At 62.8% G+C, this 22,140-nt stretch overlaps 1 protein-coding gene across 6 annotated transcripts in view; it reads right to left on the bottom strand.

Annotated features, from left to right (window-relative positions):
• NEDD4L (NEDD4 like E3 ubiquitin protein ligase) overlaps nt 1-20,880 on the bottom strand; it is a 40,602-nt gene extending 19,722 nt beyond the window's left edge. For 5 of the 6 annotated variants that reach the window (XM_057405310.1, XM_057405311.1, XM_057405312.1 and 2 more), the window contains exons 1-10: nt 20,767-20,880; nt 14,029-14,102; nt 9,584-9,665; nt 8,459-8,497; nt 7,953-8,006; nt 2,523-2,573; nt 2,016-2,077; nt 1,807-1,909; nt 1,460-1,626; nt 603-735 (exon numbers count right to left, since the gene is read on the bottom strand). In XM_057405310.1, the coding sequence (XP_057261293.1) occupies nt 603-735; nt 1,460-1,626; nt 1,807-1,909; nt 2,016-2,077; nt 2,523-2,573; nt 7,953-8,006; nt 8,459-8,497; nt 9,584-9,665; nt 14,029-14,102; nt 20,767-20,814 (813 nt within the window). In that variant the 5' untranslated portion in view covers nt 20,815-20,880. Of the gene's footprint in view, nt 1-602; nt 736-1,459; nt 1,627-1,806; nt 1,910-2,015; nt 2,078-2,522; nt 2,574-7,952; nt 8,007-8,458; nt 8,498-9,583; nt 9,666-14,028; nt 14,103-20,761 lie in introns of all 6 variants that reach the window. The other variant, XM_057405315.1, reaches the window with a different exon arrangement.
• Nucleotides 20,881-22,140: the final 1,260 nt, after the last annotated feature.

Raw genomic sequence — 22,140 nt, 5'->3', positions numbered from 1 at the left:
ACCAAAAGAGAAGAAACTCCGTTAAGGCTTCAGCACGACACCAGGCTCCTTCCCTCCCCTCCTGGCGGGGAGGCTCGGCAGCGAGGCGCTAAAGCCGGGCCCTGTACAACACACAAACACACACTGCCCGCCGAGGAGCGGCCACAGGGAGCACCGCGGGTCGGGCTGACTGCAAAGAGCCTTCACGGGGAGGACACAACGCGGTACGATTCCAAACAGAGAACGAGGGGGACGGAGGGAGGCAGGGAACGGGGCTCTCCCTACGCCGGTCCCAGGGGGATGCTGCTCAACGGCTCTCCGAGTCTGACTAAAAGCTTGGGGGACACAAGTGCTCCTCTTCAGCTGGGATAAACCCAACAGCTTCTGCTTCTCCCTCCTCTAGACCAAGGCACTGAAGGGAACGGGCTCCAGGCAGCGTGGTCCCCTTCTTTGTATGACTGACTCCGCTCTTGCCCCAAGCGGAACACGGGAAGCGTTACTACAGGTAACTCCTACACGCATTACTGTGTGTAACTCTTACACGCGTTACTACTACAGTCATTCACTTCCAGTATGAAACGGCAGCTCGGAGTTTAGCTCTTCAACCCAAGACCATTCCGTACCTCAGGAATGTCTCCGCTCTCCATGGGCTCCGGTTCCAGGTCCTCACTGATGTGCCTCCGAGAGCGGAACCGCCGATGGGCGGCTTCCTGGTTGATCTGCCGGATGTTGTTGTCTGACTCGGAGCCCACATCACTGCATGGGGGCCACGGAAGCATGGGAAGGAGGAAAGGAGAAGGAGACCATGAAGGTTCAACCCAACCATCTACTTTGCTGCTTTCCAAACCCCGGTGATGATAAAAACCAGGGAATCATGGAACGGTTTGGGTTGGAAGGGACCTTAAGGTCATCTAAGTTCCAACCCGGGCCACCTTCCACTAGAGCCGGTTGCTCCAAGCCCCATCTAACCCGGCCTTCCCATCCACCCCTGCCCGGCTTCCTACAGGACGTAGCTTAATCCCTCGATCCAAAGCCAACAGAACTGGAAACCCCTCGCAAATGTCACGGAATCCCAGGTTGGGAAGACCTCAAGGATCACCTGCTCCAGCCTTTCTAAGGCAAGGCATTACTTAGACTAGATGCCCCACTACTGGGCAGCCACCACTTCCCTGGGGAGATGACTCCAATGGCCGGCTGCTCTCCTGGGGAAGAAGTCCTCTCTTGCACTGAACTCCCTCCCACCCCCTCAGACTTCCCGGAATTTCCCAGAGCATCCACGCGTACACGGGGCCGGGGGAGCCCCGGTCGCTCTTCCCTGAAGCTATCCGGACTTGGGCACGTCTGAGGAAGCTCTTCCATGACGGAAGTCTACCTTCGGATCCATGGCACGGCACCAAACCCGGGCTCCACGCCTTCCCGAGTGAGCGGCGTGCCTTTAACAGCGCTCCACGGAACTCCAAGGCAGGCTTTTCCCACTTACATCAAGCTCGGGCGATGCCACTGAGTAGTCCTGTTGTTGTGGTTGACGTAGTAAGTCCTGCCCAGGTTGTCCACCTTCTCCTCCCAGCCCGGAGGCAGCGGCGGCGGCGGTAACTCCTCCTGGCGCTGAGAGGCCGACTCACTGGAATCCACCACATCCCATCCGTGCTTGGGAGACGAGGAAAAGCAGTTAAAGGAGGTCTCTGCTGCTTCCCTCAGCGGGGAGCTGCTGGTTCTGAAGCTCACAGGTACTGCAGCATAACCCCCCCCCAAACAGGACAAGCTCCTCTGCTACAACCCTCCTTCAACCTCTCGTAAGGGGGACGCTACCCCAGGATTAAGCCTTACCTCAGAGTCATCCCTTGGCTCGCTGCTGTCATCCTCCTGGCCACCGTTTTTGGGCATGTAGGCCATCTTCAGCCTCAAGAAGCCCTTTACGCGGGACTTGTGGCTAGGAGACAAAGGGGACCCAGCTCGGGCAGCGGCCCTTCCGCAGCAGCAGAGAGCAAACCTTAAGTAAGACCCAGTTTACACCACACAGTTCTCCCCTTCCTCACCTTCTCGGCCTGAGCAGGAAGTCCTTGAAGGTGTAGGGCCTTTCCATGGTGGGGTCTTCCGTCTGGAAGCACAGAAGGGAACGGGACATTAAAGGATGGAGACACCTGAGGAACGTTCACACCACAGATGGGGTGGCAACGCTGGGAGCCGTGCCCACCAGTGCCACCACGCAGCTATGGAAGCAGGGAGCCCCATCCCCATGAATCCAGGCTGCCACCGTGCTTCCAGCTGCCAGGAAAACCGGACAAGCGGAGCTCCAGGACAAGCTTCACGCCTGGAATCCCTCCATTGCTCCGGACACAAAAGCAAAGAGAGGAAACATCTCCCCCTCCTCAAACCAACCGACCAGCCCTCCTGCTAAAGGAATCCCACCCCTCCCAACCCCCGGTGTTTCGCCTTCAGCTCTAAGGCAACGCCGGGAATGCTTCAGGAATACGCAAGTGGACTTCCTATGGGAAAACGGGACCTAAGAGGAGGAGGGAGATGAGGCCAGGGCAGCGCCTTACCGGGAGGTGACTGAGGGGCACATCCACCTGACCCAGGAAGTCGTCTCTGGTCTGTCAAAGAAGGCAGAAAGGAGCCGTGAGCCAGCAGAGCTGAACGCTGCCCCAGCCCCCGGGCAGCAGGGGCTGGGAGGGCCCCGCTGGCTCAGCACCACCCGAGCCCACGTCCGCCACTCGCCTGCGGGTTCTTCCCCATCCCCTTCCCTTGGAGGGAGGGATCCGCCTCCCACGGGGGCAAGCAAGGGACGAGCTCCACCCCTAACTACAGCCCATGCCCACTGCACAGCCACGGAGGTGGCAGCATAAAGAGAGCCCTTCAGGTCTCGAAGATCTATGGGAGCTTGAAGGTGGGTGCGGTGGCCTCGTCACCCATGCGTGCCTGCCACCTTGAGGAGCACAGGGACCTACACGTGATACCTCCTGGCCACCACGGAACAGAAGGAACAGGAGAGATGAGCAGAGACGAAGCCTGCCAGGAACAGGAGCTCAACAAAGCCTCCAAAGAAACAGGTCCCATCCATCTGCTCACTGCCACTACGGAGTTAGCCCCGTAGCACACACGGACGCAGGCCACGGTCCCTGTCCTCATCCATGGCACCAGCCCCACACCAGGGGAGGAACCACCACCCTGCTTGCTAATCCACGGGATCAAGATGTATGGGATGGTTACTCACCCCACATGATGCCATAGTACCTATCCTGCGCTCATCTCACCCAAACACGATGGAGTCTGTGACTCACCTGGACTGGGAATGCATTGGAAAGCCAAGGGAATGCCATTTTGGCAGCAGATGAGGTAGGAAGGACTCAACAGCAGCGATGGCTTTGCTCAGCGTGTACCTGACGAGCCATGTCCTAAAGCAGCCCAAAGCCGAGTGCGCGCCAGGGAGAAGAGGTCAGGGATGACTCCAGCGATTCCCAAAGAACCTGCTGCCTGTTTGCAGCCCTGCCACGCCGGGAATGCCAGGACGTGCATCCTGCGGCTCCCAGGCCAAGCCTACGCGTTCCTCACGGCACGGCACGAAGTGTAACATCAAACCCCAGCCTTCCTGGGATTACAGCACCCCAACAACCCTGCTTCCCGTGCAAAAAACCATCAAGGGATGCCCAGGGCACAGCCACGTGTATCCCCACGGACAAACAGAGTGCAGCTGCACCGAGGAGCCCCGAGCCTGAGGGACCCGATGTATCCCGCGAGGAGAGATGCTGTGAGTACCCTATGCAGCCAGGAAGCTCGCAGCCGAGCAGGAATGCCTTCAGCGCTCCCAGCACCTCAGGGACTCCACAGCTACCTGCATCCCATCCACCTCGACCTGCTCCTGCCTAACCTCAAGTATCAGCGAGCCACCACAGATGCTCCTGCTCCTTCCCTTCTGAACCGCAGCAACCCGCACTGCCTTCCCCGGGTCAGACACGGAACAGCAGCACCCTGTATCCCAAAGAATCCCAGCCTGCGCTCCCCGCGTTTCTGGAAGCTCCAACCCTGCCCTGCCCTGGCTTCAGAAAGGCACGAGCATCGACGCCAAGCAACACGGAAGCGGATGAAGCCATTCCTGGGACACCGGGATGGGGCGAATGGAGACGCTGGGGCTGCCCCATCCCTGCTTCAAGGCCACGTTAGAGCAACCTGCTCTAGTGGAAGGTATCCCTACGGATCTGCATGAGCTTTAGGGTCCTTTCCAACTCAAACTACTCTGGGACACGGCGAGTTCCACCCGAACCCCACTTATCCCAGTGCTTTCCCTCCCAGCGGATCGCTTGGAGCCGATCTCTTCCAGCACAGCATTCCTAAGGGAGGGACTGAGCAGGGCGAGCCCCAGGCTGAGAGCTGCCCGCTCCCTGAACGCGGCCCCACCACTTTCTTAGGGCCCTTTGTAATCCCCTGAGCACAAAGAGGCCGTTGTCGGCTCCCTCCCGCGCTGGGGTGACACACGAGAGTTTGGAAGTGGCTCCCAAGGCTCCAGCTCCCAGCTTCCAAACAACGGGAGCGCTTGTTCGGGGCCACAGCACGCACACGCTCCGCGGCCGATCGCAGCCAAAAGCGCTTGCAACGAGGGCTCCCACGTAAAATCCTTCCCTCTTGGGGGGGAGCTCGGGCTTCCCGGCGGATTTTCTCCGGCTCTGTAATGGAATACATCCTGCTCCAGTGGCAGAGAGGAGCCATGGGAAAGCTCACGAACACCTGGGAGCGGCGGGAGGCTGCAGCCACGGAATTCCCACATTCCAGCTTTTCCTGCTGGCAGGAATGGCGCTACCCACTCCTTCCGCCACAGAGCCTAACGGGAGGCCTGGGGAGGGACTGACTGCTCCTTTGACCCCCGAAACCCGAATCCTTAGGGATCCGTTGTGCCTCCCTCCTCCCGGCATGCATCCACTGCGCGCTAAGCACGCGGATACGCCGGGGTAACAGGGCGCCAAGCAGCTTTTCCCTGGGAAAGCTGCAGAGTCACGGCAGGGCCTCCGTGCTGCAGCGCCACGAGGAGCACACGCACACATCCCGCAGGCAATTCCATGCCCGTTCCCACCAGCTCCATGCCCACCGCTCCAGTTGCCATCCGAGTTGCCAGAGTCTTTCCAGCTGATGTAAGCCTGAATCCAGCCCCGGGGGGGTGACATGAGGATCTCGAAATACTCCACTGGACGTAAGCAGGAACGGGAGCGACGTTACGGGACGCTGGAAGCGGAGAGGATTCCTGCCTTGCTCCCGGGCAATGGAGAACATTCCAGCACTGAGCACGGAGCGCCCGCCGCCCCTCTCTACTCACGCGCTACTCCGCCTTGTACTTACTGCGGTGGTGGCCGGGGCGGGAGGCTCCTGCTCCTCAGGAGCCCGGCTGACAAGGATGCGGAAGTGCTTCTGCTCCGGCCGGATCCTGAAGAGGCATCCCCGAGGAAGCCGCTCCTTCGGGCCGGGAGAGGCGGCAGGGCCGTCCCCGTGCGCTTCCGAAGCGGAGCCGTCATCGCCAGGCTTCCCTTCCGCGGGCAGGATGGGGTGGGCAGGGCTCCCCTCCAGCCGGATCCGCGGGTACCGCACCAGCCTGTCCCCTTTCGTGCCGGTAAAGCCAAAGCTGTGCTCCCCTCCCGGCCCGCTCGTGGGGGGCTGCTGCAGCTGGAGCACAAAGAGCTGCTTCCCTGCCGTCGCTCCCGCGTCGGGCACATGCTGCAGGGACCAGCGCCGGCGTTCGGGAACGGCGCTTCCAGGCTCAGGAGCGAAGGGGAGCAGGGTGACCCGAGGCACATCCGCGCCGGAAGCCCGATGCCGGATCCTCACACCGCCGACGGCTAGAGCCGAAGCATCCTCGCCCTGCTGCTCGCGAGGAAGAGGCTGGAACCCCCGGCGAGGACAGCAAAGGCTTCCGTTAATCCCTCGCCCCACGGCCTCCAGCAGCCGGGGAGGGGAATCCTCCGGAGAAGAAGGGCGGCTTCTCGCAGGGGCTTTGCAGGGAAGCGCCTCCTCGGGACACCCCGGAGCAGACTCCCCGGGGCCGCTGGCAGCCGCGCGCTGCAGGGAGATGCGCACGGAGGAGCTGCGGGTGGGCGGCGTGGCGGTGCCCGGGAGCCGCGGGATGCTCCTCCGCGATGCCATGAAGGGATCCGCTCCCGTCTCCGGGGCCAGCGCCTCCGCCTCGGGGGCCGTGCTGCTGCGGGCCGAGGCGAAGTGCAAGCGGAGGCGCTGGGCCATGCTCGGTGCCCTCGCGGGCGGGGGCCCCGGCTACACGGCAAGGCGAGAAGCGAGGGGCCCATCTGCCCGGCCGCTTGCCCCCGGAGCACTGCGGCCCCGCGAGCGCCGGATAGCACGCATAGCCCCGGCGGCATTCCAGGCACGACCGGGGGGCAGAGCGCCCGTGCGGCGCGGCCCACGGGGTAGGACGGGGGCTGTCACGTGGGGCTGCGTGCCCCGCGCCCAGCTAAGCTGCTGGGGGGGGTTTGTTTTCCCTGCTTCGCTCGGGATGAGGCCGGCCCCTTCCCAGCTGCTGCTTTTCCATCAGGGAAGCAGCTGCTGGCAAACCCAAGCCCCCGCCCCTCCTTCCCTGGGGCTCAGCGACACCCAAAGCCCTTGGGTTCCATGCTGAACTTGAGCCTTTCCATGCGGACGAGGAGAAGTCCCTCCGAGCTCCGTGCTTTGGGATGAGGAGAGCAGGGCTCCGCTTCCAGCGTGCGCTGCGCTCCCGACGCGACTCAGCCACAGCTCCCCCGCGGGCTCCAGCAGCCTCGAATCCTGCAGAATTCCAGCACGGAGCGCGCTGGGATGCCCGGCAAAGCTTCCTCACCCCAGCAGCAGGGCGGAAGAGGCCGGGGGAAGAAGGGGCTGCTCCAGGTTCCTCCAGGCAAGGCAGGGACGGCTGCTGCCCTCGTTGCTCTTTAACACCGCGCAGGAAGCCCTGCCCGCTCCTGGCCTGGCTCCAGGGGGGAATTGAGGGCTGGAAGCAGGGCTGCGACGGCCGGCATGAGCAGACTCGGTGCTCCGAGGGGGCTTCACGGCAGTCACGCTCCCCAGCGGCTCCGAGGCTTTAAGGTGGAGGCTCGTTGCAGGCTCCCTTTGGAAGCAGGTGCTTTTCCAACGCCAGCAGAGGACTGGGAGCCCAAAGCTCCGCGGAGCTGCCAAGAGCCAGCACAATTCCCTATTGTGTGAGGTGGATTATGGGCCAGCAAGAGGAGAAGCACGACTGGCTGCCCCACAGCACCAGCGCTGGGGCGCTCCCTTCCAGAAGCACAGGCGCTGCGAGTTAGTTTCTCCTTATTTCCCAGACAAATCCAAGGACACAGACCCTCTGGCATCACGTATTCCCTATCTGACCATGCAGACGGATGGCAAAGGCTGCGAGTGCCTTGCTTCTTTGGGAACGGGAAGAAGAACCAAAGCTCTTGTGCTGAAACCCACACCAAGTACTGCAGAGCCAGCCACCAGCACGGGGCATACATAACCTGCCAGCGCTACTCACTCCGCGTGTGCCTGTGTGCAAACCTTACGTAGTGAAGCACAGCACAAGCAAGAAGCAGGAAGATGTTGGTAGAGCTCCCTACAAGAGCTCCTGCACCACCCAATGAAGTTCCAGGCTGAAACCACCACCGGTGTGCATGGCAGAGAGCCGAAACCGCTAACAGAGAGCGCTGTCATCACCTTAAACCTCCCCCCGTGAGTCCAAGGAGCAGCTCTGGCCAGCACACCCCGAAAAAGGGATGCAGAAGGGACCAGGAGACACTGAGGGAGCTGCTTCCTAAGGGACCAAAGGTTGGGACTTGCTTGGAGTGAAGCCCCAGGACCAACATGATGAGGTTTCCACCTCAGAACGGATGGGTTAACGTTGGTTCATGCCTGCCAGGCCCCAAGCAGAGCCTTTTCATGCCTCCACCTGCACTTCTTCCCTCACTGCCCCAAAGCCACTTTTCGATGTGCTGCTCTCACCAGATCCATGCAGGACAAGCACTCACCAGCCTGTTCTCATCAAACACCTCGAACAGGAGCCGATGGTTGGTTGGGTTCACCTGGGGGGACACAGAAACAGGGTCAGGATGTTCTAAACAGGGGTTTCACTTGAAGCAAGAGTAGAGAGAAGCTCCAAAAGGGCCCATTTTGACCTTTTGAGCACGTAAAAGGCCAAGAGGAACGGCTTTTCCCGTCCCCCCCCTCTCTCCATTTGGGTTTTATTAGTTCCTGCCATGCTAATTCCACAGAGCTCTGGAACGACCCCTCGTTATTTGCCGTGGCATTAACATTTCCAAGGCCCAGCAAACCATGCTCTGCTAAAACCACATTGCCCAGTGAAGGGAATGTGGCATTTGGCAGATGAGTTAACCCTAAGTAAGAGGAACGGCCCGTTCCTGCTCAGCCTGATGCTGATTTCTGCTTCCAGCAGAGCAATGGCATCAGGACGAGCACCTTTCAGGTTAAGTAGCGAGGACTCGGGTTAATGATGGTAAAGGAAAAGGCAACTCACTCGGAAGTAAAATTCTTCATTCCATTTTGGATTCAGGGTCTGCAAAGGGAAATCAACACGTTTATATACCCTGATGCCGTTAGATCTGCTCCAAGTGCTGACTCCTTAGGGAGAAAAGGGAGAGAGGAGCGTGGCATGAAGACCTGGGGGGGGGGGGGGGGGGGGGGGGAACTGCCATTAAGTTAGGGAGAAACTCTCTACTGAGTAAACCAAATGTAGGAGGCCACTTGAGTCAGCGGAGCCCAAAATAGCTGCTCAGTATAAATAGGATTCTGTGAGCAAAAGGCACATCCCTGAGAAGTGACACAAAGCAAACCTGAAGACTTTGCATTCTCAAGGCTCATCTGGAGCCACGTGAAGGGGGAAAACCCCCGGGCAAGGGGAGGACGAGGAGGACGTACCTATAGTGTAAATGGACCGGGAAAGAGAAGGAAAGGAAAGGTGATTTCCTGTTCCTTCTCTCCTGCGGAAGGTATTAACAACCGGCCCTAAACCTGCAGCCAGACTGCAATCTGCAGGGAGCTGAGGCATGAAATGGTACCTTGATAAAGCACAGAGATTACAGCCCCGATGAGCAATGGGGCAATTCAGCCGTGGGCCAGTTTAAACCCAACTCTGCTACGTCCTCCCTGGCTGCGTGCCAGATCCTTCCCTCATCCTCTGGCAGAGCTGACAGCACACGCTGGCTCCGGGGTGCTCGAGCAGCAAGGGAGAGCCTTGGCTGTCAGCTGAGCACCCCGACGTGGCCACAGGGGACTCCTCCTCGTGCCCAGGATGCTGCTTTAAAGCGACTCAGTTCCCCGATACTGCCGTTCAATGCCTTTGGCTGCAAGGAAGCACTCCATGCGGATGGACAGCAGGACAGCCATCGGAGAGCTGTGCCAGCGATGCAAAAGGAGAGGAAAAGGGGAAAGTGCAGCTCCTTCGGCCTTCTGGAAGGCACTTCCGTGAGGCCTCAACCCCTTCCTCCCTGCCAGTACATTCAACTGAAGCAGAACAAGGTAACCCCTCTATAAACCCCTTGGAGCCCCGATACTGACAGCGAGGGCGGTGTTAGGTTATAGGATGCTGCTGACCCCTCCCGTTCCCAAAGGGAGGGGACATAAAAAGGAGTTCCACACCTACCTTCTTGATGGTTTTAGTCTGCACGAGAGCGAGCTCCCTGTTCTCATCTGCTACGTACAGGGAGAGCTTCACGTACGGGTCGCTGCAAGAGACACGGCGGCGGTTAAGGTGCAACGCCAGGGAACAGGAGCCAGCCCTGCGGCGTTCCCAAGGCTACTGTCCCGGGGAAGCACTTCCAATGGGACTCAAGAGGACCAAGCTGGGCGGCCTCTGCTATGCCTGGCCCTTAACCCCCAGCCACCTCCCGGGACAGCCCGGTTACGCCACGAGGAGCCCAAGGGCTTACAGCCAGGAGGAAGCAAGCTCCAAAGGCTTCCTGCATGGGGGACGGAGAAGGCACCCAGTGTGAGCAAGGTCACCGGGGCCAAGAGGGCGTCCACTGAAAGGGATGCACGGACTCAGCCTCCCTGTAGTGGCACGAGGAGTCATTGTACAACGCCCACTGCTAGGAGTGACCCCCTTGAACTGGCCTCCTACAAGGCACCAACGTCATAAACCACCAGTGAACGCAACGAGGGGCGGCCGTGAAACCCCCTTTCCCTCTGGGATCTGGTGGAGGACACCAGAAAAGCCCTGCCTTAACCCCTGGGAATGAAACAGAACGGGGACTGAAACAGAAAACACCCTTCAACCCACTTCATTCCAGTGCTGCTCCAAGCTGAAGCCAGCCCCCCTCCCCTAAGGCACGTGCCTCCCTCTATTCCCGAGCTATAGGGAGCTGACTCATGGAATCCCAGCCTGGTTTGGGTGGGAAGGGACTTCGAGCTCCTCCAGCTCCAGCCCCCGGCACTAAGGAATCCCAGTGATGTACGGATCCAAAGCGACGATGGAAACAAAGCCCCCAGTCCCACTGAATAAGGTTAGGATGGGACGCTTGAAAACAGCTGCGTGAAGAGCAGTAACACGCTGCTGCAAGTAACAAGCCCTACAGCCGCTTTCCCTGGCGGAATTCCCGATTCCTGCTGCTGCAAGAGGGAAAAGAGGCAGGAATCAGCCGCAGGGAACGCTGCAGCTCCTCGCTCCGGCTGTACCCCAGGAGCCCCAAACCCCTTCCCTTGCAGTCCATTGTCCCGCTCGCTCCTTCCAAACGCTCTTCCCGGAGGCTGCTGTGTAGGGAACGCCCTGACAGAGGCTCTCTGGGCATCGCTCCCTCCATCCCGCTGTTTCCCACTCCCCCCAGTGCCCGAAGCCCTAAAAGCCAGCCCGAAGCCAACCCAACGCAGCTGGTCCACAGCCCCAGTTTGGGAACGGAGCAGGAATTCCCCACGGCTCCCACCACAGGATCAGACAATAGGGCAGGCAGCAAAGGAAACCTGGTGTCAGGGTGCCAACGGGAGCATCCCAGGGCTGCAATCCTGCACTCTGCCCTCAAGCCTGAGGTGCTGGGCTCCCGCAGGGCTGGAGGGGGGAAAGAACCCCCATGGAGGGCTCGCACCCTGCCCTCAGCACCCCGGGGCCTGCGCTGCTCCCGGCACCGAACAGGCCTGGCTGCCCCAGGCCGGACGCCACGGGGGTCACTGCGGCTCAGCCCCTTCCTCCTTGCCTGCTCCTTTGAACACACCCCATGTTGTCCCTTTCCGCCCCATTCCTGCCCTTTGCTTACCCAGACACCCACCCCAGCCCCGGTACTGCACCGCCTCGGAGCCGGGCCCTTTGTCCTGCCCCACATAAACCGGGTTCACCCACGGAAGGGCTCCTGCTCCTTGCTGCTCCTCTTCCCATCAACAGCAGCAGCACCCTGGCGGTCTAGGGCCTGGGACACAGCACCCCAGGGAGCTGCACTGCGATGGCACCCACAGCATCACCCACATCACCCACAGCGTCACCCACATCACCCAAGTCACCCACAGCATCACCCACAGCGTCACCCACATCACCCACAGCGTCACCCACATCACCCAAGTCACCCACAGCATCACCCACATCACCCACAGCATCACCCACAGCGTCACCCACATCACCCAAGTCACCCACAGCATCACCCACACCACCCACAGCATCACCCACATCACCCACAGCGTCACCCACATCACCCACAGCGTCACCCACATCACCCACAGCGTCACCCACATCACCCAAGTCACCCACAGCATCACCCACATCACCCACAGCGTCACCCACATCACCCACAGCGTCACCCACAGCGTCACCCACAGCGTCACCCACAGCATCACCCACAGCGTCACCCACATCACCCACAGCGTCACCCACATCACCCAAGTCACCCACAGCATCACCCACATCACCCACAGCATCACCCACATAACCACCCACAGCGTCACCCACATCACCCACACCACCCACAGCATCACCCACATCACCCACAGCGTCACCCACATCACCCACAGCGTCACCCACAGCGTCACCCACACCACCCACAGCATCACCCACATCACGCCCCACAGCATCCCCCACATCTTCACCCACAGCACCACCCACATCCCCCACATCACCCCCGTCCCACCTGGGTCAGCTTCACGGGAGCCAGGGCAGGGCAAAGCAGGCAGGAAGCCGCGGCTTTTCCTCCTTCCTCACCCCCCCTTAGGGAGCCCCTGCACCCGGGTACCTGCGGGCGCAGCCCCGTCCCCAGCTCCCCCCGTGGCGACTCCATTGCAAAGCCCAACGAATCCCTCGGGACCGGGGGAGCCCCGGCCCGGAGCCCAGCGCTTCCCTGCCGAAGGAGGCCGGGGTGGGAGGTGCGGCCATCCCTCCTCTGGGGCCCTCTGCTGCCCGCCCCGACCGCTGCTCCCCAGGCTCGTATCCACCCCAGCCAAGCTGTTACCCGCAGGCTGGATACCTGCTCATCCCAACACCTGCCCGAGGCTGCTCCCACTGCCCTGGAGCTCGCATTGAAGCGCAAAGTGCTGCGGATGCCACCCCAAAGAGAGCCCTCCTTCGGGGCAGCAGGGAACAGCTCGGCCTGGAGCTGAGGCAGCTCCCAGGGGGGCTCCTTCCCTTCCCCCAGCTCTGCTGCCACAACCCCCTCCCCTCTTCCCCGCAAACGGGGCTGACATTCCCCATCCATCACCAGCTACCTGGGGCCACAGGAACCCACGGGGTGGGGGGGGTCACCCCAAAGCCTATGGGATCGCCCGGCCAGGCTCACAGCAATAAAAGCCCGGTTTCCCCTCACACATCCCGGGTTTGCAGGGACGCTCACCCAAAGCATCCCAAGCACACGGGATCCGGGTGAAGGGAGCAGCTACACGGAGGAGGGCCGGAGCAGGCGCGGCGCTGCCCCGACCTTCCCGTTCCCAACGCCACAAAGCAGCCCAGCAGGGACCCGACCTCTCTCCTACTTGAGCCACGGCCATCCCGTCCCGAGGCTCCGCGGGATGCAGGCACTTGGAGGGGTCTCCACCTCCGGGGACACACGGACACTGCTGCCGGGGACGCCGGCCCCTGCGCTCCTCCTGCCCCTGCCAATGGCCAGGCTCAGAATCCACGTGGATTCCAGCAGGGAGCCCCGTTTCCAGCAGCCCTGCTCCCCAGGCAGCGCAGCTGGGACTGAGAACAGCCCCTGGTGCCCGCGGGAGCCAGGCAATGGGAGCAGAGAGGATTTGCGCCTTGCAGGCTCCAGGGAAAGAGCAGGTGAAAGCCACAACCCCGGAGGCAACCCATAATATGCTTTGATGTCATGACAAGTGCAGCTTCCTGCTAACGCGACTCCAGCTTTGTTCACCCTCCAGCCACAACGAGCACTCACTCCCTGGGCTGGAAGGCGAGGGCAGCAGAGCAGCAGCTTTCCTGGGTCCCAAGTGGGAACAAAGCAACCCAAGTCATGGAATCACGGAACCAGCTGGCTTGGAGGGACCTTAAAACCCATCCAGGTCCAACAGGGACACCTCCCACCAGGGCAGCTTGCTCCGAGCCCCCCTCCAGCCTGCCCTGGGACGCTGCCACCTCCATCCAAGCTGCTTCCTCCCCTGCTTAGGGTCAGCAGCAAACGTGGGGAGCGAAACCCAAAGCCTTTGTGTTCCCATGCTCTGCACGTGGGTTTGCTGCCAAATTCACTGCTCTGGTGCCAATTCCCCCCCCCCCCCAATTAAGGTTTTAATTGAGCTAATGACGGGTTGGGAAGCAGCACCAAGGGAAGACCCACAGGGAGCCCGCTCCAGCACGCGGAATGAGGGCTTTCACTATGGATGCAGCCCTGGGATGCGCCCGGGAGCAAGAGGGCTCCCAGCCTGGTCCTGCATGGGGGAGGTGGGGGGGGCGTTTTGGGCACTGCCAAAGCTTGAGCTGCTCCTCAGTGCCCTGTGGAGCCAAGGCAGATGGAGAAGGGCTCGCGGTGCAGGGACAGGGCAGGCCTGGAGCCCACCCGCTGCCCATAGACAATGTCCCCGTAAGCAAGTCCAGGGCCTCTCATCACCTTTGTGACCGAGCCATTCCAGAGCATCCTTGCTCTGGTTGTGTACATGAAGGAGCCCATGGGTAACACCTACCTGGCCCCAAAGATGTCCTTTTTGGCCAGGTCAATGCCGGACACCACCTTCACCCTCAGGATACGAGACTCCTCCTGCCAACGAGAAGGAAAAGGGGGTTGAGATCCATTCTCTCCTTCATTGCGGGCACCAGAAGGACGAGTCGCAGCCTTCAGACAGCATTCCTGCTGGAAGGAAAACCTCCTGGAAGGAGACGCTCACTTCACCTGCTGAAGTACAGCCTGAACCCGACCGTGAAGAGCATCCAGCTCCCCTCAGGGTGAAGGACACCAGAGCTAAGGGTACCAACACCCCGGTAAGGGACACCAACCGGACCCCCACGTTCTAACACCATAAACGCTGCTTTCACCCCCTTTTTCCCCCCCTCCAGCCCGTTTCTTTCTGCTCCACAAAGCAGCCCCCAAGCCCAGGAACAGGTTCTGCAGTCACCGGCGCCGGTTCCACCCCGATAAGTGCAAGAGGTGAGGTTGAGTTCCAGTAACCTGAGCCTGCTCCTTGGAGCCGTGTCAGGGAACAACTCCCTTTCCCCCCCAGCTTTCTCCTGCAGCCCTGCGCTCCAGGTAGCAGGAATGGGGCCACGGGTTTGGTGCCTGCATCCGAGGGGGTTGAGATGGGGAGGGTCAGAAACGACACAGAAATCCGCCCTGGAAGAGCTGCTATTCCTTCACGTGGTCCAAAGGGGTTTCTCATGGGGGAACGTGGGATTCCTTCCCCAGAGAGCCAGCAGTGGGGCTGAGAGGTGACAAAGCACGAGCACCGTAGAGCCAGGGGATGCTCTGGGATGAAGGGACCTGGAAGCTCATCCGGTTCCAACAGGGACACCTTCCACTCGAGCAGCTTGCTCCGAGCCCCTTGAACACTGTCGGGGATGGGGCATCTCCCATTGCAGTGCCCCAGCACCCTCCCAGGGACCAGCTTCCCGGTATCCCACCTCAACCTCCCCTCTGGAGATTAAAGCCATTCCCCCTTGCTCCATGCCTCGCCCAAAGGCCCCCCTAAACCCGGCAGCAGCAGCTCACTCACTCCACACCCCCCAACCCACAAGAGCTGTGCTCCAACCCCAGGCCTGCAACTCACACCTCCGCCTTCTAACTCCACATTCCCACCGGGAATTCCGCAGGCGCCAGGACAGGACCCCCCCGGCCGGTTTAGAGCCGCACGAAGGGGTTCAGCACCCACGCTGCGGGGGGCACAGCACCGCACACGGAGCCCGGGACGCGGAAGCCCAAGGCTGGGGTGGGAGGGCAGCCCCATGGCCTTGCCCTGCCGCTCCGATGGCAGCCCCAGATAGGCCCCACAGGTAACTTTCCACTGCCAGGGTGGTGGGAATGCCGCAGGGAGCAGGGAGCTCGGAGGCAGTGCTTTGGGTGCAAAGAGCCTGGAAGGGGAGGGACAACAGGGCTCTGCCCCGGGTCACGGATACCCATGGACTGCAGGCACACAGAGCTCCCGGTGCGCCGGACATGGGATGGGATGGAGCAGCCCGAGGAGCAGGACCTGGGGTGCTGGGTGAGGAGAAGCTCAAGGGGAGAGCTTAGAGCAGCTCCAGCGCCCGAAGGAGCGATGGGAAACGTGGGCAAGGGATGCAGGGCCAGGCCAAGGGCAATGGCTTTAACCTGCTCCGAGGGACCAGCCCACATCTCCCTCTGGGACACTGCCCACAGGCAGGCAAAGCACGAGGGAAGGACAGCGGGGCCCAACCGCCTTCATCCGGAGCTCTCACCGCAGCCCCAGCACCACGGGAAGCCGCCTCCTCCAAGGCCCAGCAGGCTGGGATCCTATAGGAGATGCTCTTCCTGAAGGCAAACTCCACCTGCCTCCCTCCGGAGAAGCCGAGGGAAGGGTTTAATCCTGCCTGGCAGCAGGGAAAGCATCTTCTGTGTGGCTGCTGAGCACAGGAACAAAGCTTTGTCGAGGAGATCCTGGCGCACGTGCCCAGGGCTGGGACCATAAAGGGACTCTTACGTGGCCAAAGCCAAAGCCCAAACCCCACGGGCCCTTGGCCAAAGCCCCTCTCCAGGTCTCCCGCAGCCCCTTTCGGCACCGGAGCTGCTCTAAAGGGCTCCCTTTACGGAGCCTCCTCTTCCCCCGGCTGCCAACGGCGTGTCAGCTGCTGCCGGGAGCATCTTTATGTAACCGCAATCCATCCCTCGTCGGAGCTGCAGTGCCTGTGGACCACGAGCACCCCCGGAGCCTTGCGGCGGGAGCAGCATTCCTGACCTGACGTACCGTCGGGGCTTTCCCCTGCTGTCCACGGACCGTCCCTGTGCAGACGCACCAGCAAAACCAGGCCACCGTGAAGCTGGATGCGCGGCTCCACGTTCCCCGCGCTCTGGTGCGTGAATCACCCCGTTACCCAGCCAGAAGCGACGCCAGACCTCCCAGGGACCGTTAAGAATCCATGGTCCTGCCGCAGTTCCAGCCCTCCAGGGCCACCACACTGCTCGGGCACTGCCGCAGCCTCCTGTCTCCAGCAGGTGCGGCTCCGGATGAGCTCCTCAGCAGCACCTCCGGAGGCAGCCCTGACCCTAAGCTCCCATCCCAAAGGATTCCAGCCTCGGGGATGAACCATTCCCAGCCAAGCGATGGGGAGGGATCCCCTCCCAGTGCGACGGGTAGGCTCAAAGGTGGAGTAAAGGGGGCCCAATGAACGTTAACCACTGAAGCTTCCCACCTTTGGGAATGACTTTGCCTTCTTCCACTCTGCTCACCCCCAAGGAAGCCGCTCTACTGCCCAGCGGCGCTAAAGGCTGAGCTGAAGCACAAGGAAACCTCTCCCGAGCAGTATTCCCGAGTCATTCCTCGAATGCCAAGAGGCAATTGTACTTAATGGTGCCTCCATCCCAGCTTCCCTGGCACGCGGGCCTCCTGCGGCATTCCCACCGACGGGAAGGCTTCGATACCTCAGTGCTGATGGATGCAATCTCCTCCCAGCATCAAGGTGGGATGCGGCCATCCTGGCCTTCCCTCCTAAAACCCATTCAGTGCGGGCAGAAAACTCTTCCCTGCTTCCCTTCACTGAATCCACATCATTCCAGACGACTGGAAGACTGCTCAGGAAGAAGAACCCCTTTAGGATCAGTCACAAGCAGCAGCTCCAGCCCCGCTCCAGGCTCAGCAAGCCCAGGACAACCCTCCAGCCTCCGAGCTGCTCACTGATGGGTGGGAAGGCCCTGGACCTTCCCGCAGGGACTCAGCCAGTTCCAGTGGGAACACCTCCCCTAGAGCCGCCTGCCTTCGAACACCAAGCCCTGCCCCACACCGAGGCCCGGAGCAGCTCCTCCCGTCCTGCTGGGAGCTCCGGAGACTTCCCCCGGTAACGCAAGGTGCCCAGGTCCTAGAAAGGGGAGACAAACCCGCAGCGTCCTGCCCGCACGCAGGGCTGAAGGGCCAGGGATGGCACGGCGGAAGCTGTGGGTAAGCACAAATAGCCCTGGACGCGCAGCCACCAGCTGGGATGTGGCCTGGAGCGACCTGGGCTCGTGCATGGGGGCCCTATGGGATCCTTCAACCGAGGGGATCCCAGGAGGTCGGAACTCCGCAGGCGTGAGCAGGCCAACGCCTCTGAAGGGGACGGCTGCTCCATGCCTCCTGCTGTTCACAGCCCAGAGGATTCCAGCTCGGGGCTGAATCAAACAAGCGGTCCCAACCCCAGCTACTCCTCTGGGATCGGGGCTCTGCACCTCAGCCTCCACTCTAGCAGCTTAAAGCCATCCCCCCCGGCCCGGCGCCGCGTCCCTTGCGAGCAGCCCTCCTCCGGCCTTCCCAGCTGAGCTCATTCGGCGTTCCCCTCCCGCCCGCTCCTGTTTGCAAAACAAAGCCCGGGCACGCAATTCCCCGGGGAAGCCGGCACGGAGGCGACTGCAGCCGCACAAGGGCTCTGCTCAGCGGATGCGGGGCTCGTTCCACGCCTCCTTCCCAGGAAAACGGCATCCCCGCAGAAGCAGGCTAACCCGGAGCTTGCATTCACCAGCACACAGTGCCCTCCAACGGCCAGCCCGTAATACGGATCCTGGGAACGCTGAGCGGCCGAAACGCTGTCGGATCACGGCCCTGGGTTGAAGGAACCTTAAAGCTCCCCCGGTTCCACCTTCTGAGCCCCATTCCCAGGCTCCCGTGCTACCCCTGGAAGCCAGCGCACTCCAAACGCGGAACTCCCATGGCTTGCCATCGCAGCACCGCAGCAGAAGCGCCTGGCTCTGCCCCGCGAGGCGATGCCACCCATCACTTCCCCTCTCCCTGCTTCCCAAGCACGCAGAGCCGGCGCTATGGCTGCGCCGGCCGGGCAGGAGGAGCTCCCGGAGCCCCAGTCCCAGTTAACCAGGAAGCACAGGGATAACTGGGCCTGGACGCACCCAAAGGCACGCGGGAGAGCTCGGGAACGTGAGCGCCGGGTCCTGAGGAGGAGACAACGTCCAGGAGCGAGGAATCCCTGGGGAACTGCTTCCACTGGAGCCCGCTGCTCCAAGCCCTGCCCGGGATGGGAAGCCCCAGGTCCTTGTATCCCCTGTGGCACGTGAAAGCCGCTCCCCCTTGCCCTGCTGGTGCCCCAAAGCCGGAGGCTGAGGGATGGGATCCTCCAGGATTCACCTCCCATCTCCAACGCACGCAGGAGCGAGGCTGCCAATGGAGGTTAAGCTGCAGGGAGGGCCTGCAGAGCTCCCTCTTTGAAGGCAGGTGCAACCCTCCCTCCTGCTCCTTCGGGATAGCTCGACTGAATGGAAGCACGACTCGGGAGGAAGCTGGGAATTCCAGGGGATCCAAGTGCAAGGCCTGGCAGGTGAATGGAGCTCAGAAAGAGAACTGGAACTGGAGAGAGCTCTTCCGCAGCCAGAGCTGTGCTCCAGCTTCCAGGCTGGAAAGCATCTTCCAAAGGCACAGGAAGGGAATCTTCCACCTTGCATTCCCAAGAATCCCCCACTGATGTCAAGGAGAGCTGCATCCCAGGCTAAAAATGACCTCAGGATCTGCTCCCACCACATCCCACGCGTCCAACGCTACCCATCCTCAAGGATGGGGACCCCGGCACCACGTGAAGGCTCTGGAGGACCTGCCTGCTGTAACTGGCAGCAGTCAACGCACGGCTGGGTCAGGAAGGCCCACGGCGCCCATCACCCCACAGCAGGGCACACGTCCCCACTGAAGGTGTCCCTTGGGAATACCGAGCTCCACTGGGGTGCAGTGGACCTGCCTTGCTCTTCGTGTCCCCCTTGAACACCTTCCCCAGGGACTCCCCTCCTTCGCTGCACCTTTCAACAGCGGTTTCAGGGTGTTGCTGTACTGAAACAACAGCGCCGGTGCCACCCCTGCGCTTCCCCACACCCTGCCCTCCTCTTTCCCCTCCCTTCCACCCTCTTCCTGCTGCGTCTGTAGCTGGCTCTGCTCCGCTCCGGGATGCTTCCAGCACCCCCGGGGAGCTACAGGGAGAACAAGGACACCCCCCCCCCATTGCTCCTCAGGGGAAGGGTGCTCATGGCTGCATTCACGCCATGGAACCACGGTGGAGACACCAGCTCCCTGCTCTGCAGCCCTGCCGGCTCCTTAACATTCCGTGCGGGCAGCAGCAGATGCTGAGGAAGGAGGCAGGGACAAAAGATACCCGGGAGCACACTCAGAGCCAGCAGCACCCCCCCCCCCCCCCCCCCCCCCCCCCCCGAGGGACAGCCACAGCTCCCAGGGTGGGTGCCCCAGCGCTGGGCCATAGCACAGGACCTGCTGCTCCTTCAGCCCCGGGCAGCATTCCCAGGCTACCTGCAGCATTCCTGCCCATGGAAGCTGGCCAGAGCGAGCCGCCAGGCAGGGAACAAGCAGGGAGGGAAGGCTTCACGGATTCTCCTCTCCTCTCCCCTCCCTTAAAGCAGCTCTCAGAAACCAACAGAAGCAGAACGAACACCGCCCCCCCCCCCCCCCCCGCAGGAAAACACCCACTCCAAGCAGAGAACCTCCTTCCCAATAGGAATTCGATGGCACAGCCACATTCGGCGCTGCTCAAACACAACAGGCAATCAGATCGTCTGGCAGCTTCCACCGTCCTCTGGGCTAGGATCTGCTGCTCCCCATCCTGACCGCGGATCCCACAGGAAGCCTGCGTCCTTACCCCCGCCATCTCCCACTGGGATTCGTGACCACAACCTGATGCTAACAGCGAACACACGCAAAGCGCAGCCCGAAACAAAGCCCGGGCCTCCCGCGGGGCTCTGCCCCGCACGGCCATGCCCCCGCCGGGCAACGGCATCCAACGGACCTGAACGGAGACCGGCGCAGGCCCCGGGCACCGCGCCCCGCACCTGCGGGGCCAGCGGCTCCCCCCGCCCGCGGCTGCGGCCGGGCACGGGCCGGGGCGGGGCGAGCAGGGCCCGGACCGACCCTCGACCTTCGCCCGCACCGGGAGGGAAGGGGGGGGGGGGGGGGGAGAACCGCGGACCCCAACCCCGCCATGGCGGCGGCGGCGAGCGCGGGCGGGCCCGGCCCGGCGCTGCTCCCGGGCGCGTCACGTGCGTGCACGAACACACACGAACACACACGAGGGCACACGAACGCACACGAACACACACGAGGGCACACGAACGCACACGAGCGCACACGAACGCACACGAGCGCACACGAACACACACGAGCGCACACGAACACACACGAACACACACGAGCGCACACGAGCGCACACGAGCGCACACGAACGCACAAAACCGCACACAAACAAACACGAAGGGACACGAGCGCGCCCCCGCCGCGCCTCACCTCGTCCTCCGAGAGCCCGTAGACCGGTTCCACCGCCGCGGTCGCCATGGAGCCGCTCCCCACCGGGGGCTCCGCGGGGCCGGCCCGGCCCAGGTGCGCCGCCCGCCACCGCCTCCTCCTTCTTCTCCTCCTCCTCCTGCCGCCGCCGCTGCCTGCTGGCCCGCGGGGGGGGGGGGGGGGGGGGGGGGGAAGAAGGCTGCGGCCGGGGGCGGCGCTGCCCGGGGCCGCCGCTCAGGGGCGGCGCTGGGGCCCGCCCGCGCTCCCGCCGGCAGCGGCCGAGGCGCAGCGCGGCCACGGGAACGCGCGCTCCCGGCGGGCCCTGAGGCGGCGGCGGCGGCGGCCGGAGCGGGCTGGGGCGCGGGAGGCACCGGCAGCGCGAGCACGGCACAAAGCGGGGGGGCGGCGCCGCCTCAGGGCCCGCCCCGCCCCGCGCGGGCACCGCCGGGCCTGGGGGCGCTGTGGGGAGGGGAGGGGAGGCGGGGGGAGATCGGCTCTTATCGGCCGCGATCGGCTGGGCTCGGCTCGGATCCGATTGGCCCAGCTCGGCTCGGCTCCGATCGGCTGGGCTCGGTTCGGATCCGATTGGCCCAGCCCGGCTCGGCTCCGATCGGTTCGGATCCGATTGGCCCAGCCCAGCCCTGCTCTGTTCGGCTCCGATCGGCCCGGCTCCGATCGGCTGGGCTCGGTTCGGATCCGATTGGCCCAGCCCGGCTCGGCTCCGATCGGTTCGGATCCGATTGGCCCAGCCCAGCCCTGCTCGGTTCGGCTCCGATCGGCCCGGCTCCGATCGGCTGGGCTCGGTTCGAATCCGATTGGCCCAGCCCGGCTCGGTTCGGCCCGGCTCGGATCCGATTGGCCCAGCCCGGCTCGGTTCGGCTCGGCTCCGATCGGCTGGGCTCGGTTCGGATCCGATCGCCTCCGATCGGCTGGGCTCGGTTCTACCCGGCTCGGCCCGGCAGCCGTGGTGCGGCCGCGGCCGAGGGGTCCCGGTGCCCGTGCCCCGGTCGCAGCGCACGGTGCTCCCCCCGCCGCCAGCCCGCGCTGCCGCTGCTCTCAGCCCCGTTTACGCCTCTCCAGGGCCCCCATTGATCCCTGCGGCGCTTGCGTCGGCGAAGCCACGTGGAGGCAGCGGCACGGGACGGAGCCGGTGCCAGCGCCCCCCGACACAAAGCCCTTGGCGCGCCCAGAGAGCGGCCCTGCTATGGGGGGGCTGAGCTGTGGCCTCCCCTGGCCCCCACACCTCCTGCTCAGCAAGCTCCGCCAGTCACACACGGACCCATGCGGTGCTGTGGGTTGGAGGGGACCTTAAAGCTCCTCCGGTTCCAAGCTCCGTGCGGGTATCTTTGGGCCTGGCGCCTGCCCCACAGAGGCAAA

This window comes from Pezoporus wallicus, unplaced genomic scaffold, assembly GCF_028554395.1.
Source record: "Pezoporus wallicus isolate ANWC-B61680 ecotype Strahan unplaced genomic scaffold, APGP_CSIRO_Pwel_v1 contig_9101, whole genome shotgun sequence".
Classification (NCBI taxonomy): Eukaryota; Metazoa; Chordata; class Aves; order Psittaciformes; family Psittacidae; genus Pezoporus; species Pezoporus wallicus.
The sequence above is the reverse complement of the archived record's forward strand: the minus strand, read 5'-3'. Positions and strand labels throughout refer to the sequence as shown.